This window comes from Puma concolor, chromosome B4, assembly GCF_028749965.1.
Source record: "Puma concolor isolate L17-30 chromosome B4, mPumCon1.1.hap2, whole genome shotgun sequence".
In the NCBI taxonomy this organism is placed as follows: domain Eukaryota; kingdom Metazoa; phylum Chordata; class Mammalia; order Carnivora; family Felidae; genus Puma; species Puma concolor.
In genome coordinates, this window is record NC_141673.1 from 54546074 (window position 1) to 54568021 (window position 21948).

General features: G+C 36.0%; 1 protein-coding gene across 2 annotated transcripts in view; it reads right to left on the reverse strand.

The window, feature by feature from the left end:
• Positions 1–21292, reverse strand: part of USP15 (ubiquitin specific peptidase 15) — a 119369-nt gene extending 98077 nt beyond the window's left edge. For both annotated transcript variants that reach the window (XM_025926765.2, XM_025926764.2), the window contains exon 1: positions 21135–21292. In XM_025926765.2, coding sequence (XP_025782550.1) covers positions 21135–21223 — 89 coding nt within the window. In that variant the 5' untranslated portion in view covers positions 21224–21292. The remainder of the gene's footprint in view (positions 1–21134) is intronic.
• Positions 21293–21948: the final 656 nt, after the last annotated feature.

A 21948-nucleotide genomic window follows, 5' to 3' on the forward strand; every position in this document is an offset into this window, starting at 1 on the left:
CTTAACTAGGTTTAATCACAAACAAAATCAGGAGTAAAGGTCAACAAGATGTTTAAAGCCCACATGTGTACTAACACAGGTAGCCAAGTTTATTTGGAGACCATCATTATTATGTATCTGTGCTTACCACATGCAGCACTAAGTATAGGAATGAAATCCTACAGTTATATCTGAAAATATCTGAAGCAAATTCCTAGAAAATATTCATCAGCAGTTTAATTCCCTAAAAATGGGTTTTGTAGAATTATCTATACACTAGTACCCCAAACCTATAGTCAGAACTATGTAACAGAAAGTCCTCAAACTGCAGAACTTGAGACTTATGTGGAGAAAAAGTTCAGAGACTAAGTCCTAAGAAAACCCTGTCTCTAAAATAAATAGATTAGCAATAACTTTACATGTTAAATAATAAAGAAAATTATACTTAATTGTACCTCATTCACTAAACATCTTTTAGAGTGTCTCCTATATCTAAATAAAATCATTCAGATGTTTCATTTGCTTTCTTTGCAAATTAATGTCACACTAAATGGCCTTTCCTCTGTTTCATCTATTTTTTTTTTAATCACTGTGCCAATTTCATATTATCTTTATTACTTTAATCTTAATCTTTATTTTTTTAGGGCAAGTTCCCTCAGCTTGTTGATTTTGCAAATTGCCTAAACTATCCTTGGCCATTTGCTCCTCCACATGAATTTTAGAGTCAGTTTACCAAGTTCCACAAAAACTATGATTAAGATTTTGATTGGAATCACACTGAATTTATAGATTAACAGTAATACTATAAATAACAAGCGATTTATAAAACTTACATTAAAACTACTTGGGAAATACTACCAAATTCTACTTATATTTAAAAGATACTTCTAAAAGATGGCATTTTATCTGCCAAAGTATTTAATAAATCCTTTACTGTTATAGTGTAAGTTTGTACTGGGTAGTATTCATCTCATCTTTTGCCATAATATTTCTAGTTCAACTCTCAGATCATGAAGTGACTACTTTCTGTATAATACTACTACTGTAAGAGGATACTCTCCCATTTGATGGATATTTATCTGCTTTCAACACTACTTTCAATTAAAAAGTCCACCATATTTCTATTATAGGCTACCTATATCTTATTTGTGGAATTTTGTGGTAATGAAAGATGAAGGAAATGTAGGAAAAAACAGGAACATCTATTATAGAAATAATATGTAGACTTCTCCACTCTGGAAAAGAGTAAGAAGGTTCCTCAAAAAATTAAAAATAGAAGAACACTACAACCCAGCAATTGCACTACCGGGTATTTATCCAAGGGATACAGGTGTGCTGTTTCAAAGGGGCACATGTACCCCAATGTTCATAGCAGTGCTACTGACAATAGCCAAAGTATGGAAAGAGCACAAATGTCCATCGATGGATGAGTGGATAAAGAAGATGTGCGTGTGTGTGTGTGTGTGTGTGTGTGTGTGTGTGTATATATATATACACACACACATACATACTTTCTTGTATACACACATACAATTGAGTATTACTTGGCAATCAAAAAGAATGAAATCTTGCCATCTGCAACTATGTGGATGGAACTGGAGGGTATTATGCTGAGTGAAATTAGTCAGAGAAAGACAAATATCATATGACTTCACTCATATGAGGACTTTAAGAGACAAAACAGATGAACATAAGGGAAGGGAAGCAAAAATAATATAAAAACAGGGAGGAGGACAAAACGTAAGAGCCTCTTAAATATAAACAACAGAGGGTTGCTGGAGGGGTTGTGGGAGGGGGGATGGGCCAATAAGGGGCATTAAGGAATCTACTCCTGAAATCACTGTTGTACTATATGCTAACTCACTTGGATGTAAATTAAAAAATTAATTAATTTAAAAAAAAAGGAGGGCACTTATTGGGATGAGCACGGGGTATTAAATGTAAATGATGAATCACTAAATTCTGTTCCTGAAACCATTATTACACTATATGTTAACTTGGATTTAAATAAATTGAAAAAAATAAATAGTTCAAAATTTAAAAAAAGTATGTAGACTTCTCAAGTATACTCAAGAAAGATAATAGTATTAGATGAAGTTGACAACTAAAAAAAAAATATTTCAAGACATATACATAGATGTGTTATACTATACAAACTTAACCCCTAATCTGCGTATCTGCCAAAATTTAAGACTCCTCAATGTGAACTGATTAAAGCCTACAACAGAATCAGTACCTCTCAACGATTACAAATAAGTGAACAAAGACAGGACTTAGACATTCTCAACAGCACTCATTTTTCTTTCTTTTTTTTTTAATTTTTTAATGTTTATTTATTTTTGAGAGAGAGAAGAAGAGCATGAGCAGGGGAGGGGCAGAGAGAGGAAGAGACACAGAATTTGAAGCAGGCTCCAGGCTCTGAGTTGTCAGCACAGAGCCCGACATGGGGCTCTAACTCACCAGTCTTGAGATCATGACCTGAGCTGAAGTTGGATGCTTAACTGACTGAGCCACCCAGGTGCCTTTCTCAACAGCACTCTTAATCCTTGGTGTACTATTAGGATCCAGATGGACCAATTTCAGTTTCTGAGGATTTTTTTTTTTTTTTGAATAGCTAGAACCATTTGTAAAGATTGATTTTTTCATGACTTTTATTCTTACACCGCTAAAAAAGAATAAAAGTCATGAAATAATAATCTTTATAAACTGTTATAACTTTGATTTTAAGATGAAGTCTAAAATCCTTAACATTGCCTACTAGGGCTTGCCTGATCTATCTACTCCTGCCTACCTATCTAGTCTCAACTGGTACTAATTTTCTTTGTGCTGAGATCTAACTACAAGAACTTTCTTTCAGTTGCTAGATACTCCATTTTTTGCCTTACAGCTCCATCTGCCTAGAATATTCTCCTATTGCTCCCAACATCTATTTAGTTCCTATCATCTTTCAGATACTCTACATGTCACTTTCTCAGGGAATCCTTCCATAAGCCTTTCCCATTTCCTCTCAGTTTAGATTAGGAAAAACAAGATGGCAATATCAGCCTACTAGTTATCAAGACTCTTTATTAAGTTAAAGAAATTATTTTAATAACAAAATAATTAACATTTGAGCTTTATTCTTGGGCCAGGTGCATATTTCTAAGCACTTTAATATATTCGTTCATTTATTCCTTTAACTACCCAATAATGTAGGTACTATTATAATTTCATAGGCACACAGAAATAACTTGCCCAAGGTTACAAAGTTAGTGCCAGATCTGTGGGTAAAAAATGTGATCATGGCATAGAGAGAAGCAAAGACACCAATGAAAACAGCACAAAGAAACAAGAATTGGACTCATGTGTATGTGGAACTATGATATATGCCAAAACATGATTATGAATAGTGGGGAAAGATCCGGTTAAATGTGTGGGGAAAAAAATTGGAGCTTTACCTCACATATGCAGTCTGTTCTACTCTAATGTTTGTTTTGAAAACTTGAAAATGTTAAATGTATTTATATACTAAACATGATTAATATATTTGAGGACAATAGCACAAATTTCAGTATATGTTAAAGCACTACTTTAATACACAAGCAGGGCTGGGACTAGGGTAAGGCAGGTAAGATGCCTAGAAACCCTAATAGGAAGCTTCTTCAATTCTGCCCCATAAATGCCTAGACTGCTTTACCATAGTCCTAACACTGAAACACACACAAGGTGATGTAGAAAACTACTCAGCTGCACTGAACGGCTTAGGAATGCACAAAGCACACACACTTCAAACCTTCATGTGTGTTATGAGTCACATTTGCCACATCTGCTGTTAAAACTTCTTGGCAGATTCCAGGGGCGCCTGGCTGGCTCAATTGGAAGAATATGTGACTCTTGATCTCAGGGTCGTAAGTTCTAGCCCCATGTTGGGTGTAGAGATTACTTAAATAAATAAAATTAAAAAACAAAAACAAAAAATCCCACAACTTCTTGGCAGGTTTCAGAAAACTTTCCTTCCAACTCTCCACAATAACTCACAAGCTGCAACCCTTTAAATCCTACTTCCGCAAGTCAACTTCATCATTTTCAAAAGAAAAATGTCATATTTATTATGGTAGTTCTATATTTCTTAACAATTTAACATATGTAAAACTGTGCTATCACTTTTATTATATATATTTTTTTAACTTTAACGTTTATTTATTATTGAGAGACAGAGCATGAGCAGGGAATGGGCAGAGAGTGGGGGAGACACAGAATCCAAAGCAGGCTCCAGGCTCTGAGCTGTCAGCACAGAGTCTAACATGGGGCTTGAACCCACAAACCGTGAGATCATAACCTAAGCTGAAGTCGGACTCTCAACCAACTGAGCCACCCAGGCGCACCTATTATGTTTTTTAATGTGTCACTGACAAAAATTTTATGAGTGCTGTGTCCCAGACCCATTTTTCCCATATGCTGTGTTTTTCATTGCATGATTTTGCATATTACACAGTGATTTTTAGGAACACATGCCGTGTTACAACAGAACTAACTGTACAAAAATAAGTTATAGTTGGATTAAAAATGTAAATGTGAAAGTAAAAGTATAATTAAAAAAAAAAAGATAGGAGAAAATCCTCATTACCTTAGAATATAGAAGAGTTAAGACAAAAAGCAAAAAAAGACTGATAAACTTGCCAAGGTTAAAATGAAAAGCTACCATTCAACAACAAAGACACCATTAAGTAAAGAGATAACATACAGACTGGGGAAGATACTTATACTCCACATAACCGACCAAGGATTACAAATACGTGAAAAAGTCCTTTAAGTTAGTAAATAAAAAAAATTCTTTTAACAGAAAAAGGAAAAAAAAAGCAACTCACAGAAGAGAAAGTCATAATGGCCTCTATACATATGAGAAGATACTCAATTTCATCAGCAATGGAAAAAAAAAGAAACTAACACCATACCATATTGTTCTGAACCATATCATGAAGCTGGTGAACACAAGCATGTGCACATGTGTCAACAATATTAAGTTGTGGAGAACATGTAGGGTAACAGGAACTTGTATACTGCCACGGGGGAGTAAACTAGAACCTGCTAGTTCCTTCCAACTAGTTTGGATGGTAGTTTGGTAATATCTACTAAAGATGAAGGTGTACATACCACACGATCATGTATTGTCATTACTAAGTTTTACCCTACAGAAACTCTGGCACATATTTATAAAAATACAACTGTAAGAATATATACTGCAGCATAATTTGTCAAGAATGAAAAAGGGGGAAAAAACCTAATATCCACTTTTCATACCAAATATATTACACAAGAATTCTAATGAAAAATACAACTACATGTATTAATAAGGATAAATCTCAAAACTACAATGTTGAACCAAAAAAATAAGACACATGTAACATAGCACAAATACATAAAGATAACAGATATGCACACACAGAGCAACTACAGAAAACTTAAAAACATGCCCCAAACAGTACATACTATTTAATGATCCATGCATATATTAAAATATATACATAAGATAATTTTAATAATTATAAAACTAAATAAAATATAGAATTTAAAGTAATAACAATAACCTAATTCAGGACAGTGGCTCCCTCTGACAAGGGAGGGAAGGGGATGGGACTAGGGAAACATACACAGGGACATTCAACTGTTTCTGTAATGTTTTATTTACTTGCTTATTTATTTATTTTTAAAGTTTATTTATTTTGAAAGAGAGAGCATGTGCATCAACAAGTGGGGGAGGAGTAGAGAGAATCCCAGGCAGGCTCTGCACTGAGGGTGCAGAGCTCAATGCGGGGCTCGACCTCACAAAAGAAGCTGAAGTCAGATGCTTAACCAACTGAGCCACCTGGGTGCCCAATGTTTTATTTTTTTAAACTAAGAGATGTGTACACAAGTGTTTTGTTATATTTTCCTTTATACTCTTCTGTCTTCCTGAAATAGGACATTAAACATGGCTAATATTTTCTATTTAAGATAGAATAACAGTTTATATATACGGCATACATATACACACACAAAAAGGGAGTCAAATGGATAGACTGAATAATTTTGAGGTCAAAACTGGTAAGAGTTAAGTGACAGTCAATAAATGAAAAGACATTTCCACCATAAAAATAAGAAAATTATAAATACAACTTAGGTTTTTTTTTTTTTAAATTGGGATAGAAATATGTACAACAAAATGTATAAAATGCAGTTTGTTTTACTATTTATTTTTGAAATTGTAGGTTTATGTTATCTCTTATACTAATCTCATATCTTATATGATCTTTTCCAAATAGATAAATTCACATTTGAATTTTAATAAAAAGTTTACATAAGTTTTGGAGAATTTTCTTTGGAAAAAGCATGATTTACTTATTTCTAAATTTATCAAATTATGCTTCTGACACATATTAATGTATTCATTCTCAAGAAATTATTTCCTTTGGTAACTAGAGCAACCAGTAAGTAAGCCAGAAAAGTAGAAATGATTGGGTGATATCTCAAAAGAAAAGAAAAGCACATAAAATATAGAAAGTACAGATTATAACCCTTGATATCTGGGAAGATGATATAAGCTAAACAATCAAAAATCCTAAAATTGACACATATACGGATTTTAAGCTGGTTTAAGTTTTAGTACGAAGTATTACTTTATAGATTTGCAACCATCTAAAATTCATCTAAATACTAATCTGCAAATATCCAGAGAGTCCAAAGTGTAGAAGGGTAATAATAAATTGCTTTGTGATGAATGCACTAATTTAAGTTTCTTGCACAACAGACTCTATACCTTATAGATGAGACCAAAGGTGAAATCTATAGAGTCCTTTTTTAATAATCTGAAGACATCTAGCTGTGCTCCCATATAAAATGCCATGAGGAACATGCACCAAAATATGATCAAAATCACTTTATTTATGATTGAGGCCTCTGGCTGTAGCTTAATCACTACCATTTCCCTCTGTTTCAGTGGGTTACAAGGAACTTCATGAGTGTCTCACCCTTGCACTACCCATGATTCTCCACACTAGTACGCTAATATGAAAATATTTTTATCATTATGTTATTATCTGGGTTCAAAAATTAGTAAAGAAAATCTCGTGGAGATTAAAGATCTATGGTCTTCAGTCTCTCAAATCCTTCAGAGATAACCCACAATCCTCCAGCATATCTTCAGATAGCCTTCTCTATTTCCAAAAATTTCAACTTTGCCAGTCTAACTCTCTCATCCATTAGGCTGAACAGACAATCTTGCTTCCCTACTTTCTGAGGAAGTTAGATGCCTCTACTTTCTGTCCAACTCTCTCGCTTCACATCTTAATCTTATCTGATTCTGTTACAGTTTGGTGAAGGATGTAACCCTCTTTAAATCCAAGGTAATTATTTTTGATCCTAAGCTTTGGATTTAATTTCCTTCTGCCTTGTTGGAGACTTACCCCATTAAGAACCCCTACTCTCTTGTTTCTCCTTGTATCTTTTTTTTTTCCCACTCAGCATGTAAAAAGGGCCAATTCTTTCACCCTTTTCCCCCACATCACCTCCCAACTTTTACACTCATTTCCTTCTGTATCTACTTCCATTCTTCTGATCTGTCCTTGCAATTAAGCTTAAGTTTCTACTCCTCAATCCTCACTTACTCTTCACACTTGCACAAGAAGTCTTCCTACCCCAAAGAGCCCTCAAAAAGTTTCTTAAAAATTCAAAGGATTCATAGTATTATGTACCTTATCAAGCCTTGCTAAAGTTAAACTATGTGAGGGGCACCCAGGTGGCTCAGTCAGTTAAGCTTGTGACTTTGGCTCAGGTCATGATATCACGATTTGTGAGTTCGAGCCCTACGTTGGGCTCTGTGCTGACAGCTTAGAGTCTGGAGCCTGCTTTGGATTCTGTCTCGCCTTCTCAAAAATAAGCAAAAAAAATTTTAAGTTAAACTATGTGATACTACCTTTTGTTTTTTGCAACTTTCGCTTCCTCTGATCAAATGTTACTACTTCACAGAGTTGCTAATTTCTTCTTCACTCACTGTTCATACTCTCCAATGATATTGTACTTCATACCAATGATTCCAAAATCTGCATCCCAGGGCCAGTCCTCACATCCTTAAATCATATTTCCAATTCCTACTAGTCCATGTCAACTTGGTTTTTTCATACATTTCAACCTCCAGTCATTAATCATTTTCACACCTTCATGTTTACTCCTTCACTAAGGGTCCTTTAATAAATGTCATCAATAATTTAATTTCCCAAGCCAGAAACCAGAATACTACCCTGTATTCCTCCTTTCCTTACCCCATAACATCTAGTAACCAAGTAACTTCAGAAAAGTACCTTATTTCTGTACCTCCCCTCCCCTATCATTTTTGAGTGGCATAGATTATTGCAATAGCTGCCCAACTTGTCTTTCCACTTTAAGTTTACTGCTTCCAATTTCCCTTCCATTCTGCTGCCACAGACATTTTAAAGACACAAATATGATCATGTTGCTCATTGCTTAAATCAGAATTCTACCACATAACAAAATATAAAAGCCTTATATTTATAAAAAGTTTTGTATAAAGTGCTTTCATGTTAATTAGTTTATAGTTAGAGTAACCTTTCCTTTCTTTTTTTATTTAGTTGATGGGGAAACCAAAACTCAGAAAATGTGACTTACTAATGAAATACAACTCTACTTGCATACATGAGTAATGCAAGGCCTGTTTTCATTAAGCACTCTAGTTTTCAGACTCTAAAGTTCAATGCTTTTTTTTAATACATTAAACTTGATTACAAGTCCCATTTAATAAAGACCTAAAGATGTAATAGATGCTTAGTAAAACCACGTACCATTCCCCTCTTTACGAAGCAGTAAGCGTTGTCCTAAAACTGAAATAGTAGAGGGACATCATAATGTTATTACCAAGCTATAAATAAAAAGTGAAATACTTATTCAAAAGGCATAGTTTAACAACTATTAGCCATTTTACGTATGAAGAAAATAAGTATTTTCAAAGTGGGGCATCTTTGGTAAATGTTAGATCTTTGCCTATCAAGAATTTAGTAGAAAAAGCCTGAGTGTTCACACTACGCCTATATGAGAGTCACACTTTCATGTCAATTAAGGCTACACAAAAAGTGAACACCATCTTTCTTTTAGGAGGTTTTCCAGAATGGTAGGTGAATACTAAATCATGGGTGAATTTTTTTTTCACATCTAATCTCAATTTGTTTTCATGCTTAGTTTTGCTTACAAATCTTCCTACCTCCTGAAATCAGACTGGAATATATATAATTTCTAAATTTAGAAGAGAGAAAGAACTAGGCTATAGAGGGTATTATGTTAGGTGAAATAAGTCAGACTAAGAAAGACAAATACGGTATGATGTCACTTACATGTGGAATCTAAAAAACATGAATTAAAAAACAAACAAAATGCAGAATCAGACATATAAATTCAGAGAATAAAGTGATGGTTGCCAGAGGGAAGTACTAAGATTAATTCTCTCATTTAATGACATACTATTGATAGTATCTGGAGGCTGTGTGATGTAGAAAATGGGTGAAGGTAAGTGGGAGATACAGGCTTCCAGTTATGGAATAAATAAATCCTGGGAATAAAAGGTACAGCAGAGGGAATACAGTCAATAACATCACAATAGTGTTGTATGGTGACAGATGTTAGCCACACTTGTGGTAAGCAGAGCATCATGTATAGAGTTGTCAACCACACTCGAAAGAAAAAGGACTAGGCCAAAATCTTCTAACATTACTTGCTGTGAGATCTTAAAGAGGTTAGTGCTAAAACCTTTAGATTGTTCAACTTAGAAATGGCAATTCATTTATTCACTCAATAAATACTAAACATCTACTACATATATACTATTCCATATTGAATAGACAGCTAGCAAAATAGCCAAGGTCCCTATATTCACAGAATTCAGAGTCCAGTGGAGGACACTAATTAAGTAATTAACATATGTAGTAAAATACTATAAGTGCTGTAAAGGGAAAGTACTGGAAATTATGAAAATATATAAGGGCTCCCTATTCAGATCAAAGGAAAGCCTCTTTGAAAAAGTAACATTTTAGCATATGAATAGAAGTTATTTCAGAAAGAGTAAGAAAAAAAGCTATCTAGACAAGAGGAACAGCATGTGCTAGGACCAGAACTTTGGGAGTCTGGTATGTTGGAGGAACTGACTAAATGATGTTGGAGTTTATAAGGGGGTGGGGGGGGGGGTGGGGAGAGAAATGCTAGTCAAGGCTAGAGATGTAGAATGGACTCAAACTGTACAATGCCTTTAGGGTAATAATAAGGATTTTATCCTAAGTGTAACAGAAAGCCGCTGTAAGATTTTTAGCAGGGAAAAGATATGATCTGATTTACATTTCATGAAGACCACTGGAAATACCTCACAAGATTACTGGGAGGATCAAATACAAATCAAATCTTTAGTGAGTAAAAAACTTACATAAAGCTTTAAGTACTTCAAAAAGGTCATAATCATGCTAAATATCTGAATGCGTCAAGAAAAACAAATTGTATTGTGGTCTGGACGGAATAGGTTTCAGTGGCTCCAAAGTAGCTGCGTCAGTTTTAGGACCCAAAATACAGTTAATTTTAAGACAGTCGTCAAATGCTGAAAACCTACTATAAGAACTAAAATGGCCAAGTTTCTTTCTTCTTCTTATTTCTTTTTTTGGTGGTGGCAGGGTAAAGACAGAACTCTAAAAGTTGTTTAGTGTTTTTATGCACGCTGGAAGCAAATTTAAGGAAAGATATATAGGGGCCAATAAATGAGAAATAGTCTTAGACACAAAGAAGTTTAAAAGCAGTATGGGGCAATGAGGGAATCTCAGTAGCTGCATTTAGGAAATCATAGAGCTAATGAATGCATAGTTCTTTCTTTTCTTTTCTCCATTAGTATGTTTATACTTACAACTTTTAGATAAGCAGTTCCTCTTTGTCTAATACTGACATAAATATGTCATTTATTTTCTAAAAAACCCACCTTTTTCTCTGCAACGTATACATAAAATAGTAATTCTTTTACCACTTAGAAAATACACAAATATTTCAGCCTAATTCAACGTAGCACACAATTTCAGAAAAAAAATGTATAACTATTTACGCAGAATTAGCAGAATAAACAATTCTCGATGCTAATTCACTCTAAGATTCATTCTCTAATTTAATGATATACTATTTAGATTACATTTACATAGCAAGAACATAAAACCATTTTTAAGACTAAAGGAGGTATCGATAATATCTAGCATTTTAAGCCATTATAAACCAGATAATGTACGGGCTTTTTAAAAAAGTACCAAACTATAACTCAGGATTTCATTGTTTCAGTTAAACTTAACCAAAGAAAGCTATGAAGTCCTTTCAAATAAAACAATGGCTTGATTAATCTCTTTATATCTTCATTTTAAATTTCAAGCATGTCCAACTGATTTTCTGCTTTGCACATTAAATTCATCAGTTAGCAAGAACTAATTTTTATGACCTCTTTTTACATCTAAACTAAGATTAAAAAAGGAACTCAGGAAGGAGGCCAAGTAAAATTGTGAAAGTGAAAAGAAAACCCAGAGAATGGAAGAAAATTTTGCAAATCATTTCTCTACTGAGGGATTTGTATCTATAACACATAAATTCTCAAAACTCAGTAATACAAAGACAAATAATCTAATTTAAAAATGGGCAAAGGATCTAGATAAACATTTTGCCAAAGAAGGTATACAAATGGTCAATATCCATATGAAAAGATGTGCAACATCATTAATCATTAGGAAAATGCAAATAAAAACTACAATGAGATACGACTTTATATCCACTAAGATGGCTGTAATCAAAAAAAGACATTAACAAGTGCTGACAATGATGTGGAAAAATTGGAACCCTCATATACTGCTGATGGCAATGTAAAATGCGGCATCCACTTTGGAAAAGAGCCTGTCAGTTCCTCAAAAATTAAACATAGACACCCAGCAATTCCACTTCTAGGTCTATACTCAAGAGAAATCAGTTATATGTACCCAAAAACGTGCACATGAATGTTCACAGCAGGATTACTCATAAGAGTCAAAAATATGAACAACTCAAATTTCATCAACTGATGAAGGAATAAGTTCAATGTGGTATATTATCTATAGATGGAATACTATTCAGTAATAAAAGGAAATGAAGTACTAATACTTCACGGAAGAAGCCAGACACAAATATCACGTATATGATTCCAAAATATCCAAAATAGGCAAATCTATAGAACAAAAAGCACATTAGTAGCTGCCTAGAGCAGGGGGATTTGAGGAGAAACGGGGGGAAGAAGGGAGCTGCTAATAGTTACAGAGGATTTGGGGAGGGGTGATATTCCAATACTAATTAAGGTAATGGTTGCACAATTCTAAGAGAATACTGAAACCCAGTAAAATGTAAGTTTTAAGTGGGCAAACTGTATGATATAGGAATTACATCACAATAAAGCTGTTATTTACTATTAAAAAACGTTTTTAATTTTTTTTTTTTTTTTTTTTTTTTTTTTTTTTTTTTTTTTTTTTTTTTTTTTTTTTTTTTTTTTTGAGAGAGAGAGCGCAAGTGGTGGAGGGGCTGAGAGAGAGGGAGACACAGAACTGGAAGCATGCTCCAGGTTCTGAGCTGCCAGGAGAGAGCCCGACATGGGCTTGAACTCACGAACCATGAGATCATGACCAGAGCCAAAGTTGGATGCTCAATGGACTGAGCCAACAAGGCACCCTTTTCTTTTCCTTCCTTCCTTCCTTCCTTCCTTCCTTCCTTCCTTCCTTCCTCCCTCCCTCCCTCCCTCCCTCCCTCCCTCCCTCCCTCAATGGACTGAGCCAACAAGGCACCCTTTTCCCTTCCTCCCTCCCTCCCTCCCTCCCTTCCTTCCTTCCTTCCTTCGAGGGTCATATATGTGGATAGGATTATTAGGGATGATTCTACAGAAACTGGTGTTGAGCTAGGTTTTGAAGAAAGTCAATGTCAAGAATTAGTAAAATGTACTTGAAACAATATCAATGATGTGTAAAGCCCTATGATGCAGAAATCAGTAAGTAATTTGCAGGAAATGGGAAACACCATCAGTACCAAAGCAGAGCTATGTAAGTTAGAAATGAGACTGCTAAGAGACTAGAAAGCTAAACCAAGGAGAGAGCCACAGAATATCCTACAGGTTCCTCAGATGGAAAACAGATGAAAGTGCTATTTTGATAAAGCTATCGCTTCCTGATTTTAAAACTTCAAAGTATTCTTCTTTCAAAAAGCTGCTTCCATAATATGAGTATATGGCTCAGTTTTAAATGAGCATCATGCACTCAGTTTAAAATGTGGGCTTTCGAGTTGACTATCTAGCTTGGGAATCTTTGCTCTACCACTGATCCAAGTGTGACTATGTGCATATAACTCTGTACCTCAGTTTCTCTATCTGCAAAATGAGAACAGGTATAAAGCTCTTAACACGGTAAATGAGTGATAATTTTTGTAACCATCACCATAACTATATGATACATGTAACTATTCAGCTGTACTTCTCCAGAGAATTAAGCTTCTACAGATTGAAACCCATTCAAATTTATGAATATAAATTTTCCATCTATATCAAACATAAATCTCCTGTGATTAAACTGTTAAACTTGGTCAATCTTTTTAAACATAGTTAAATAATATAAAACAACCGAAATCTTCATATTTCTTTTACTATGATCATTTCACCTCATCATTTTTAATCTTTTTTTTTGTAACATTTTACTCAAGGAACTTCATGCTCTTTTGACTCGGGTAATTAATTTGGTCTTTAATGCTCCAGGTTTTGATTTAACTGGCTCTCTAAAATTTAGAATAGCCTGAGCCACTCTTGGACTTGCTTGTGAAAGTCTTTGACTTCTTTCACGAAGGAGGTCCTTTCTATGGCTGCTTCTGCTACATGATTTTTCCTAACAGTAAGGAATTATCACATTACTATTTGGGTCTTCTCAAAACTAAAAGGAGAGAAGGGACAGCTAGCTCTCCTCCTCAGGGAGAAGAAAAGGTAGTCATTACCCTCCTTTTCAGGGGGAGGGCTATAAAGAAACCATGCAGAATCTTACTGACGGAAGTAGTAAAAAGTGTTGTAGGCATAACCAAATACAGGTTAATCATACAGAGGTTTTCTGCCTCCTATTAAAATCTCACCTTCTTTTCTTCTTTTTGAGGAGTTATTCATTAGGCCTTCAGATATGTCATTTAAACTGTATCCAAAACTGAGGTTACTTACTACCATTCTTATTCTATGTTTCTTTAGTAGTGACTTCTGTGTAAACTGGATGATAAAACTGAAAGGAGCTCCTTCCTTTCCCTTGTTTAAAGAATAGATGGGAAAAGAGTGTGGAGAGATGACTTCGATGGAAAAAATATAAGATATAGAGTATGAATTACAGTGGAAACTAGGGAAATGAAAATAAAAGGCACAAACTGAACTGAGTCAAGAAGAAAAACAACTGTTTTAGTAACTGTTGAAAAACTCTATAAAGGAGCTAAGGAGGAATAATGATTTAATGAAATACTATTTGCAATATATTTGAGTAGTGACAGCATGAGGACGTTCCTAATACTAAAGAGATATTGATAATACCTAGTATTTTAAATCATTATAAACCAGGTATTTAAACCAGCTCTGAACTCTTCAAAGCATCTATAAAACGAGGTAAATAAGAAAACTTACTCTAAGTATAAAGCATTTGCAACAGTGAACGACACAGTGTTAGCATTCAATAAATGTTCACTAGTGGTGGCATTACCACCTGTGAACCACATGCAAATCAATTGATTTCTCTGAGCTCAGTTTCCTTACCTATAAGAAAGGAATATAAATACATACTTGATCCTTATTTTAAGGACTAAATCAGATAATGCAAGTAAACACCTTCATTGGTTGTTCTTAACCTTCCCATTATCTCCTTGTTAATATGTCTGATGGCTTCAATTCACTTTTATCAATAATCATGGCTTATTAATGAAGTGATTCTCAAAGTGAGGAATAGAAAAATCACATTAAACTCATATAATAAAATGGATATACCTAATGACCAATATGGCAAAACTGATTGTTCTCTTTGCAGTAATGCTACTTGAACCATCAGTTTTCAGGAAGATGTTAAAGAGGTATCAATATTTTCACTGTCTTAATTCAAAAGTCTTTTGACTTTGAAAATTCATGAAGAGTTGTGTTTGAAAAACAAAATCACTTGGCAAATACGGAACATAAAATACCAAACTTTCATATTTGCATTTCTGGGCTGGGCTGTTCCTATGGATTCATAGTCCAAAAAGGGATCCTTATGTGTTTGTGGTTTACTATAAGCCAACACTTTTAAAATACAGGCAAGGTAACTAAAACAAAAATATCCTACAAGTTCTTCCTGTCTGCTTGATGTGTTATTTCTGTAAAACTGTATGAGAAGGAGCCATACAGCCTCTAATAAAATGTTACAATTACTGATAAACAATTTAAATTCAAAGTTTCAACAATAAATCATCTCAATTTATTTATTTATTTATTTATTTATTTATTTATTTTATTTTTGGGACAGAGAGAGACAGAGCATGAACGGGGGAGGGGCAGAGAGAGAGGGAGACACAGAATCGGAAACAGGCTCCAGGCTCTGAGCCATCAGCCCAGAGCCCGACGCGGGGCTCGAACTCACGGAGCGCGAGATCGTGACCTGGCTGAAGTCGGACGCTTAACCGACTGTGCCACCCAGGCGCCCCTCAATTTATTTTAAATAAACTTCTGGATCAAAATAACATTTATTCTACATACTGAGTTAATCACCCATTAAACTTTAAATGAATTAAATTTTCAATTTCCAGGAGAAAGACATTACAATTTTTCTAAATACTACATATCTAAACTGAACAGTCGGAAAAGACAAGTTGGCAATAAAATGGTAGAATTCTGCTACTAAATATAAAGTAGATTCCATTTAAAAAGAAAACATGTCCATTTTTTTTTTTTTTGCCTTTTTAAAGTGGGACATTTTAAAATGCATCTTCAAAATAAGAGGCAGTATAGTACAGTGATTTTAGGGCCTGAATTAAAGCCCCAGACCACTTGGGTTCAAATCCCAAACTGAAAGGTATTATGCTGAATGAAATAAGTCAGCCAGAGAAGGACAGATATCATATGCTTTTACTCATATGTGGATCTTGAGAACTTTAACAAAAGACCATGGGGGAAAGGAAAGGGGGAAAAATAGTTACAAACAGAGAGGGAGGGAGGCAAACCACAAGAGACTCTTAAATACAGAGAACAAACTGAGGGTGGATGGGGGTGGGGGAGAGGGAAAGTGGGTGATGGGCACTGAGGTGGGCACTTGTTGGGATGAGCACTGGGTGTTGTATATAAGCCAATTTGACAATAAATTATATTTAAAAAAACAAACAAAAAAACAAATCCCAAATATATCTCTGTGTGAATACTCTGAGCCTAAGATTCCTACAGCACTTTCACATTCTAGTGCCCTAGAATCGCAGCAGAGTAAACAAGTTAACATATGTAAGTACTTAAAACAGTACCTAGCAGGTGGTTTTTAAATGTAATATAGGGGCACCTGGGTAGCTCAATCAGTTAAGCAACCGATTTCAGCTCTGGTCATGATCTCACAGTTCGTGGGTTTGAGCCCTGTGTTGGGATCTGTGCGGACAGCTCAGAGCCTGGAGTCTGTTTCTGGTTCTCTCTGCCCCTCCCCCACTTGTGCTGTCTCTCTCTTTCAAAAATAAACATTAAAAAAATTTTTAAAAAATGTAATATTATACATCGTGGCCTGACACTAATTTCTTATTATACTTATGTACAAGCAAGATTAATACTTGTCACAAAACTATTTTGTAAAAAGAACATTTAATATTTTACATGTGCTAATGGGGCAAAAAGGATAGGATTTTGGGGGAAAAGCCTAAATGTCACTAAACAGATAAATGAAATCACTGACTAAAAAGCTCTGGATCTTCCTGGCAAATGAGGTACATTAATTTTGGACTAAGAACTTAGAAGTGATTTAAAAACTTATAAGAAGGCTTAAATTAGGAAAAATTCCCTTTCTGGATTTTAAGCAACCAAAATGTAAAAAATATGCTTTCATAATGTCACTATTTCTGCCCTTATTTTCACCAATTTACCAACACTAAAAAAACAGTTTTGCTTTCTGGTTTCATTTCCTGAAAATGATGTGACATGTACCCTAATTTAGTGGTTAACACTTTGGCACAACTAAAATTAACATTTACAGTAATAGTAATGAAAAGAAATTTTCAGCAAGCATTTAGTAAACAATCTGGAGGTTACACTGATTAATAGTGCTCTTCTACATTATAAACTGATTTGTCATTCTAAGGTATTTTCTGTCAGTGTCAAAGTTGCAGAAACATAAGAGACCATATAAAATAAAGCCTCAAAGATTTCTAAGTAAAAAGAGTAGGAATGCAAGGAAAACTCTAAAACTGAATGTCTCCTAATGTGAAAACCTTGATCTGATGGGCCACTCCTTGCCAGCGTATTTAAACAAAAATATCATACATATCATGTGCAATAACTCCAAATACAAATTAAAGTTACTCTCTGAAGTATCTTAAACCTACTATAGTTATTAGGGTGTATACAAGAGTGACACACAGGGACACCTGGGTGGCTCAGCTGGTGACTCCTAATTTAGGCTCAGGTCATGATCCCAGTGTCCTGGGATCAAGCCCTGAGTCAGGCTCCATGCCTGCTAAAGATTCTCTATCTCCCCCTCCTACCCTCTCTCCCCTGGCTTGCCCACGCTCTCTCTCATTAAAGTAAAATAAAAAAAATGACGCAAAATTTATATTTGTAAGTTAGCTATGCATTTCCATAGACTGTACATAAAAGTTAAAATCACACATAAAAATAAGTGAAAACGACTGGTAGAGAAATAAAATTTCATAAAAATGGGGAAATAATGCGATGATTTTGATGATATGTAGTTATCTGTTTATTTACTTATATCTCCAAAGAGAGTAGTCCATAACCCACAAATTGTCTTAGTAAGTCATTTATTTAACTACCTATCCCCCTTGAATAGGTTCCTTTATCCCTAATATACTTAACATGTAACATACTTTAAACAAAATTTCCTCTTCTCTCCATGTCATGAGAAGCCACCAAGTATTTGAAGGTTATCTTTCATTCAATCTAAACAATTTTAGTTTCTTTATCCTTAGTTCTATAGTTACTAAATTCTAACAACCTTGTTCATGGTTTTCTGAATATCTCCTTTGAGCTAAAATACAGATTAAGAAATAGCATTATAAGACTACTTCTTTACTCCTTCTAATGCAGATCAGTGTCACTTTTATACCTCACTTTTTTAAGAGGTATAATTCTGCATCAATTTTGAGTTGTCACTATAAAATCTAGTATCAAAGTTATAAAATTTGTTCTTCCCCATTTCAGACTTGTGCAACTTATTTTCATCTATAGAAAGTCAGTCTGCAAATTAAAAAAATCATTCACTATTTACAAATAAACAGAAACTCTAGTTTTCAAGCAGAATCAAATCTGTACCCATGCTTAAGTGTTAGTTACCGAGCAGACTACTATGAAACCCGTCCTTATCCAAAAGTGCTCACAAACTACTTAATGAAATTTATTCATTTTAATTCCCTTGACCATAACATCAAACATTAGTATTAAACTTTTAAGAATAAACTTATGGTAAATCTTCCATTTTTTCTCATTAACCCAGTTTTTCCAAGATGGTTCCACACATATATGAAGACAACGTTCCATCTACATATAATCCATTTCAGTTATAAAATACCAGACTGGATTTGCCCCAATAAGCAAAAATGACTAATCTAAAGATCTTTTAAAAAGACATCAAAAAGAAATAACTTTTTAACAAGTTAAAAATAAGTTTGAAAGAGTCCCAAAAACATGAGCCCAAGTAACTAAATTATTAAATATCTTTACCAGTTCTGTAATCATGTGTACATAATCAAATTTGTACTTACCAAATTATTCTCCTTAAAGCTCTGAATCAAACTGAATCTGAGCTATTTCCTTTTTTGACAGGTTTCACCTAATTGCAAATTAACGGCCTTACATATAAACCAAACTGGTTTTTGCAAATCCCCAGTACTATCATGTTCCTGCATTCTTTTTCCCTTTAACTAAGGAGGGTAATGAATTTGAGAATAAAATTTTTCACATTCTGCTGTTACCTAAAAATACGGGCATCAGTTTCCTTTTCTTTAAAATGAAAGCTTTGAAAAGACACAAATTTTGGACTTCCCGTATTCTTTTAGATCTTTAAAATGTTTTATAATAACTTTGCTAAAAAGCAAAAATACTTTTATGTGAGAAACATTAAACTTTAAAAAGTTTAATGCCCACAATACTCATACTGTTCCTATCACCCTATGGTGTCAACACCACCAATTATTACTCAGTATACCAAAAACACACATTAAAGAGAAGTAATAGCCACATGAATAAGTGGCATATTTAAATTTTAGATTTCTATTTCATGGAAGTCCACATTTATCTTCCTATGAGGTGGTAATTGCCTAGGTGAATCAAGAATTTTTAAGCGTAGGAAGCAAGAATTACCTTCAATAATCCACAGACTAAGGTAAACTTGTGTCTCAGGAAATACCCAACTTCCACACAAGAATAAACATGCTACAAGCACTCCAATATGAACAATAATGACGATTAAATCATCCAAAGAGCGTATTTTCTGTTGTACTGCAACAAGTGTATGTTTACACCCTCAGGGATTTTTATCATATAAGCACAGAATGTAGCCTCACAAAGTAGGAAAACAGTACCAAGACTTAGATCAAAGTACTAAAATTCAAGTCCCAAGACTGCCATCTACTAGCTTAACTTGAAAATGTCCTAATACTACAGCATTTTATTAGAAGTAAATGGCGGTGACAAGAAAGTAACTAAAATTTAATGCTATCGCATAAACATAATATTTCAGAGCATTTCATTGAATCAGGACAAAAAACCCATAATGACATTATTATTGTCCATTTTTCATAGATGAAGATACTGAGGTACAACGATTTAAATTAACTTTCCTCAAAGTCACACCGCAGGTTAAGTGGTGAAAACAGTGACCTAACTAGGTCTAAATCTTATGTTCCTTCCAATAAGTCATAGAGGAGGTGAAAAAACACTCCAAATAATATACCAGCGATATGGTGACAATGGGACACGAAAATAATGGTTACCACTGTGAAGGGGAACATCATCCTTCTTAATAAACAGAGCACTTGCTCTTCACGCTACACATTCCCGTATCTAAGTTATTCTGAACGCCACTTGCAATGGCCGACAAGTATTAGAATGTATACACTTCCTTCAGTTGTTTTAAGGATATCCTTTGGTATTTCATAAGTCTGACTATTAGCAAGCGACTTAAGCCTCAAGTGGACTTATCTACTTTTTGCAGGCCTGCGTTATCCTTCAAACGAGGAGAGGGCTGCGCTTCTAAGAGAAATGCTGCCGGTTTCCACCAAGCCTCCCCGAAAGCACAAGACCACGTGGTACTCCTCATTAGCCTAAGGATCTGTACTCCTATCCCTCCTTTTGACAAGGACCTGGAAACTAGGGTTTCTTTCTCTTAAGTGGCGCCCTGACACATGCCACCTGTGTAGTAGGAACCGCAAACATCCTGCAGCCCGCCTCCCGGAAGAATACGAGCAACAGAATAACGAGGAACTTGAATGCCGACAATGCCGGGAAAAGGAAACGACTGGAGGAGGAAAGAGGGTGAGCTCTTGATCAGCCGCGGGACCTGGACCTGTCAAAAATTCGGAGACTTACGCCGAAGGACTGTAACCTATCATTCGGGAAGGCCTGAGGTGGGAGCGGCACTACGGAAGGAAGGAGGACGAAAAGGAAAAGAACTGAGTGAGTCGCTGTCGCCGCTCCTCGCACACCTCTCAGCGCGCCCCGACAAGCCACGAACCCTGGCCCTCATCTCGGGTCCAATCTTTGCCCCAGCATTTCGGGAGCAGCCCAATTCTTGCTGCCCAGCGCGGCGGCCGCCGGACCTGCCCGCACCTGTCACTAGCGAAAGACACCGGCCCGCAGTTCCCGCCCAGTTCTCCCCCATCCTCCCGCAACCACGGCCACCTCAACGCCTTTCTCTCACCAGGTGTCCCCTTTCCGGAGGGAGGTTTTGAGCAGCGTCGCGATGTCAGACCGCTGGATGTCCAGATCAGCCGCTCCGCCTTCCGCCATCTTCTTCCACTAGCGGTAGCGGAGGCGGCAGCGACGGCGGCGGCACGCCCCAGAGCATTGTGGGAATGGCGTCCCGCGGCCCCGCCCAGTCGGCAGGTCGAAACCAAAAGAGACGTAATGGGGGGAGGCACCTCGGGACAAGAGTTGGTCCCGGGGGCGGACCGAGTGCGCCGCCGTGGTCTGCTGCCCCCCATCGGCCCCCGCCCGTTCAGCATCTCGTCTTGGCCTCCTGTGGCCCGGGACCGCCAGGTTTTATGTCTTCTCCGTGGGACCCTGGGTCCTCTGTCTCTAGAGCGGTGCCACCGCCCCGTCCATCCTCGACTTCTGCCTTCCCCTCCCTCTTTCTCACAGACGGCTGAAAACCCTTATTTGCGCATTCAATCACGCTGGAGGGTGGGGTGGGGCGGGGGGCGTGGGGACGGCTAAGATACGGCAGGCAGAGAATTTTAACCATTCTGAGACACCAGTCTTTAGGTTGCTAGTCGCAGAACCTAAGCTCGGTGAAGTTTGGCCCAAACAAAGAGCAATCCGAAACCGAACACTTGGCCTCGATGCCCTTCTTGGACTCCTTCCTGCCCTCCTACTCCTGTTGTAGGTGGAAACCTTTTATAGGCTCTTTGTGACGCCTCCCCAGGCACACCCAGACGCCAAACTGCAGTGAAAAACATGTTCCGATTCCTCGGTGAACAGGGTGTGAAATATGTATCAAATAATGCCAGATACTA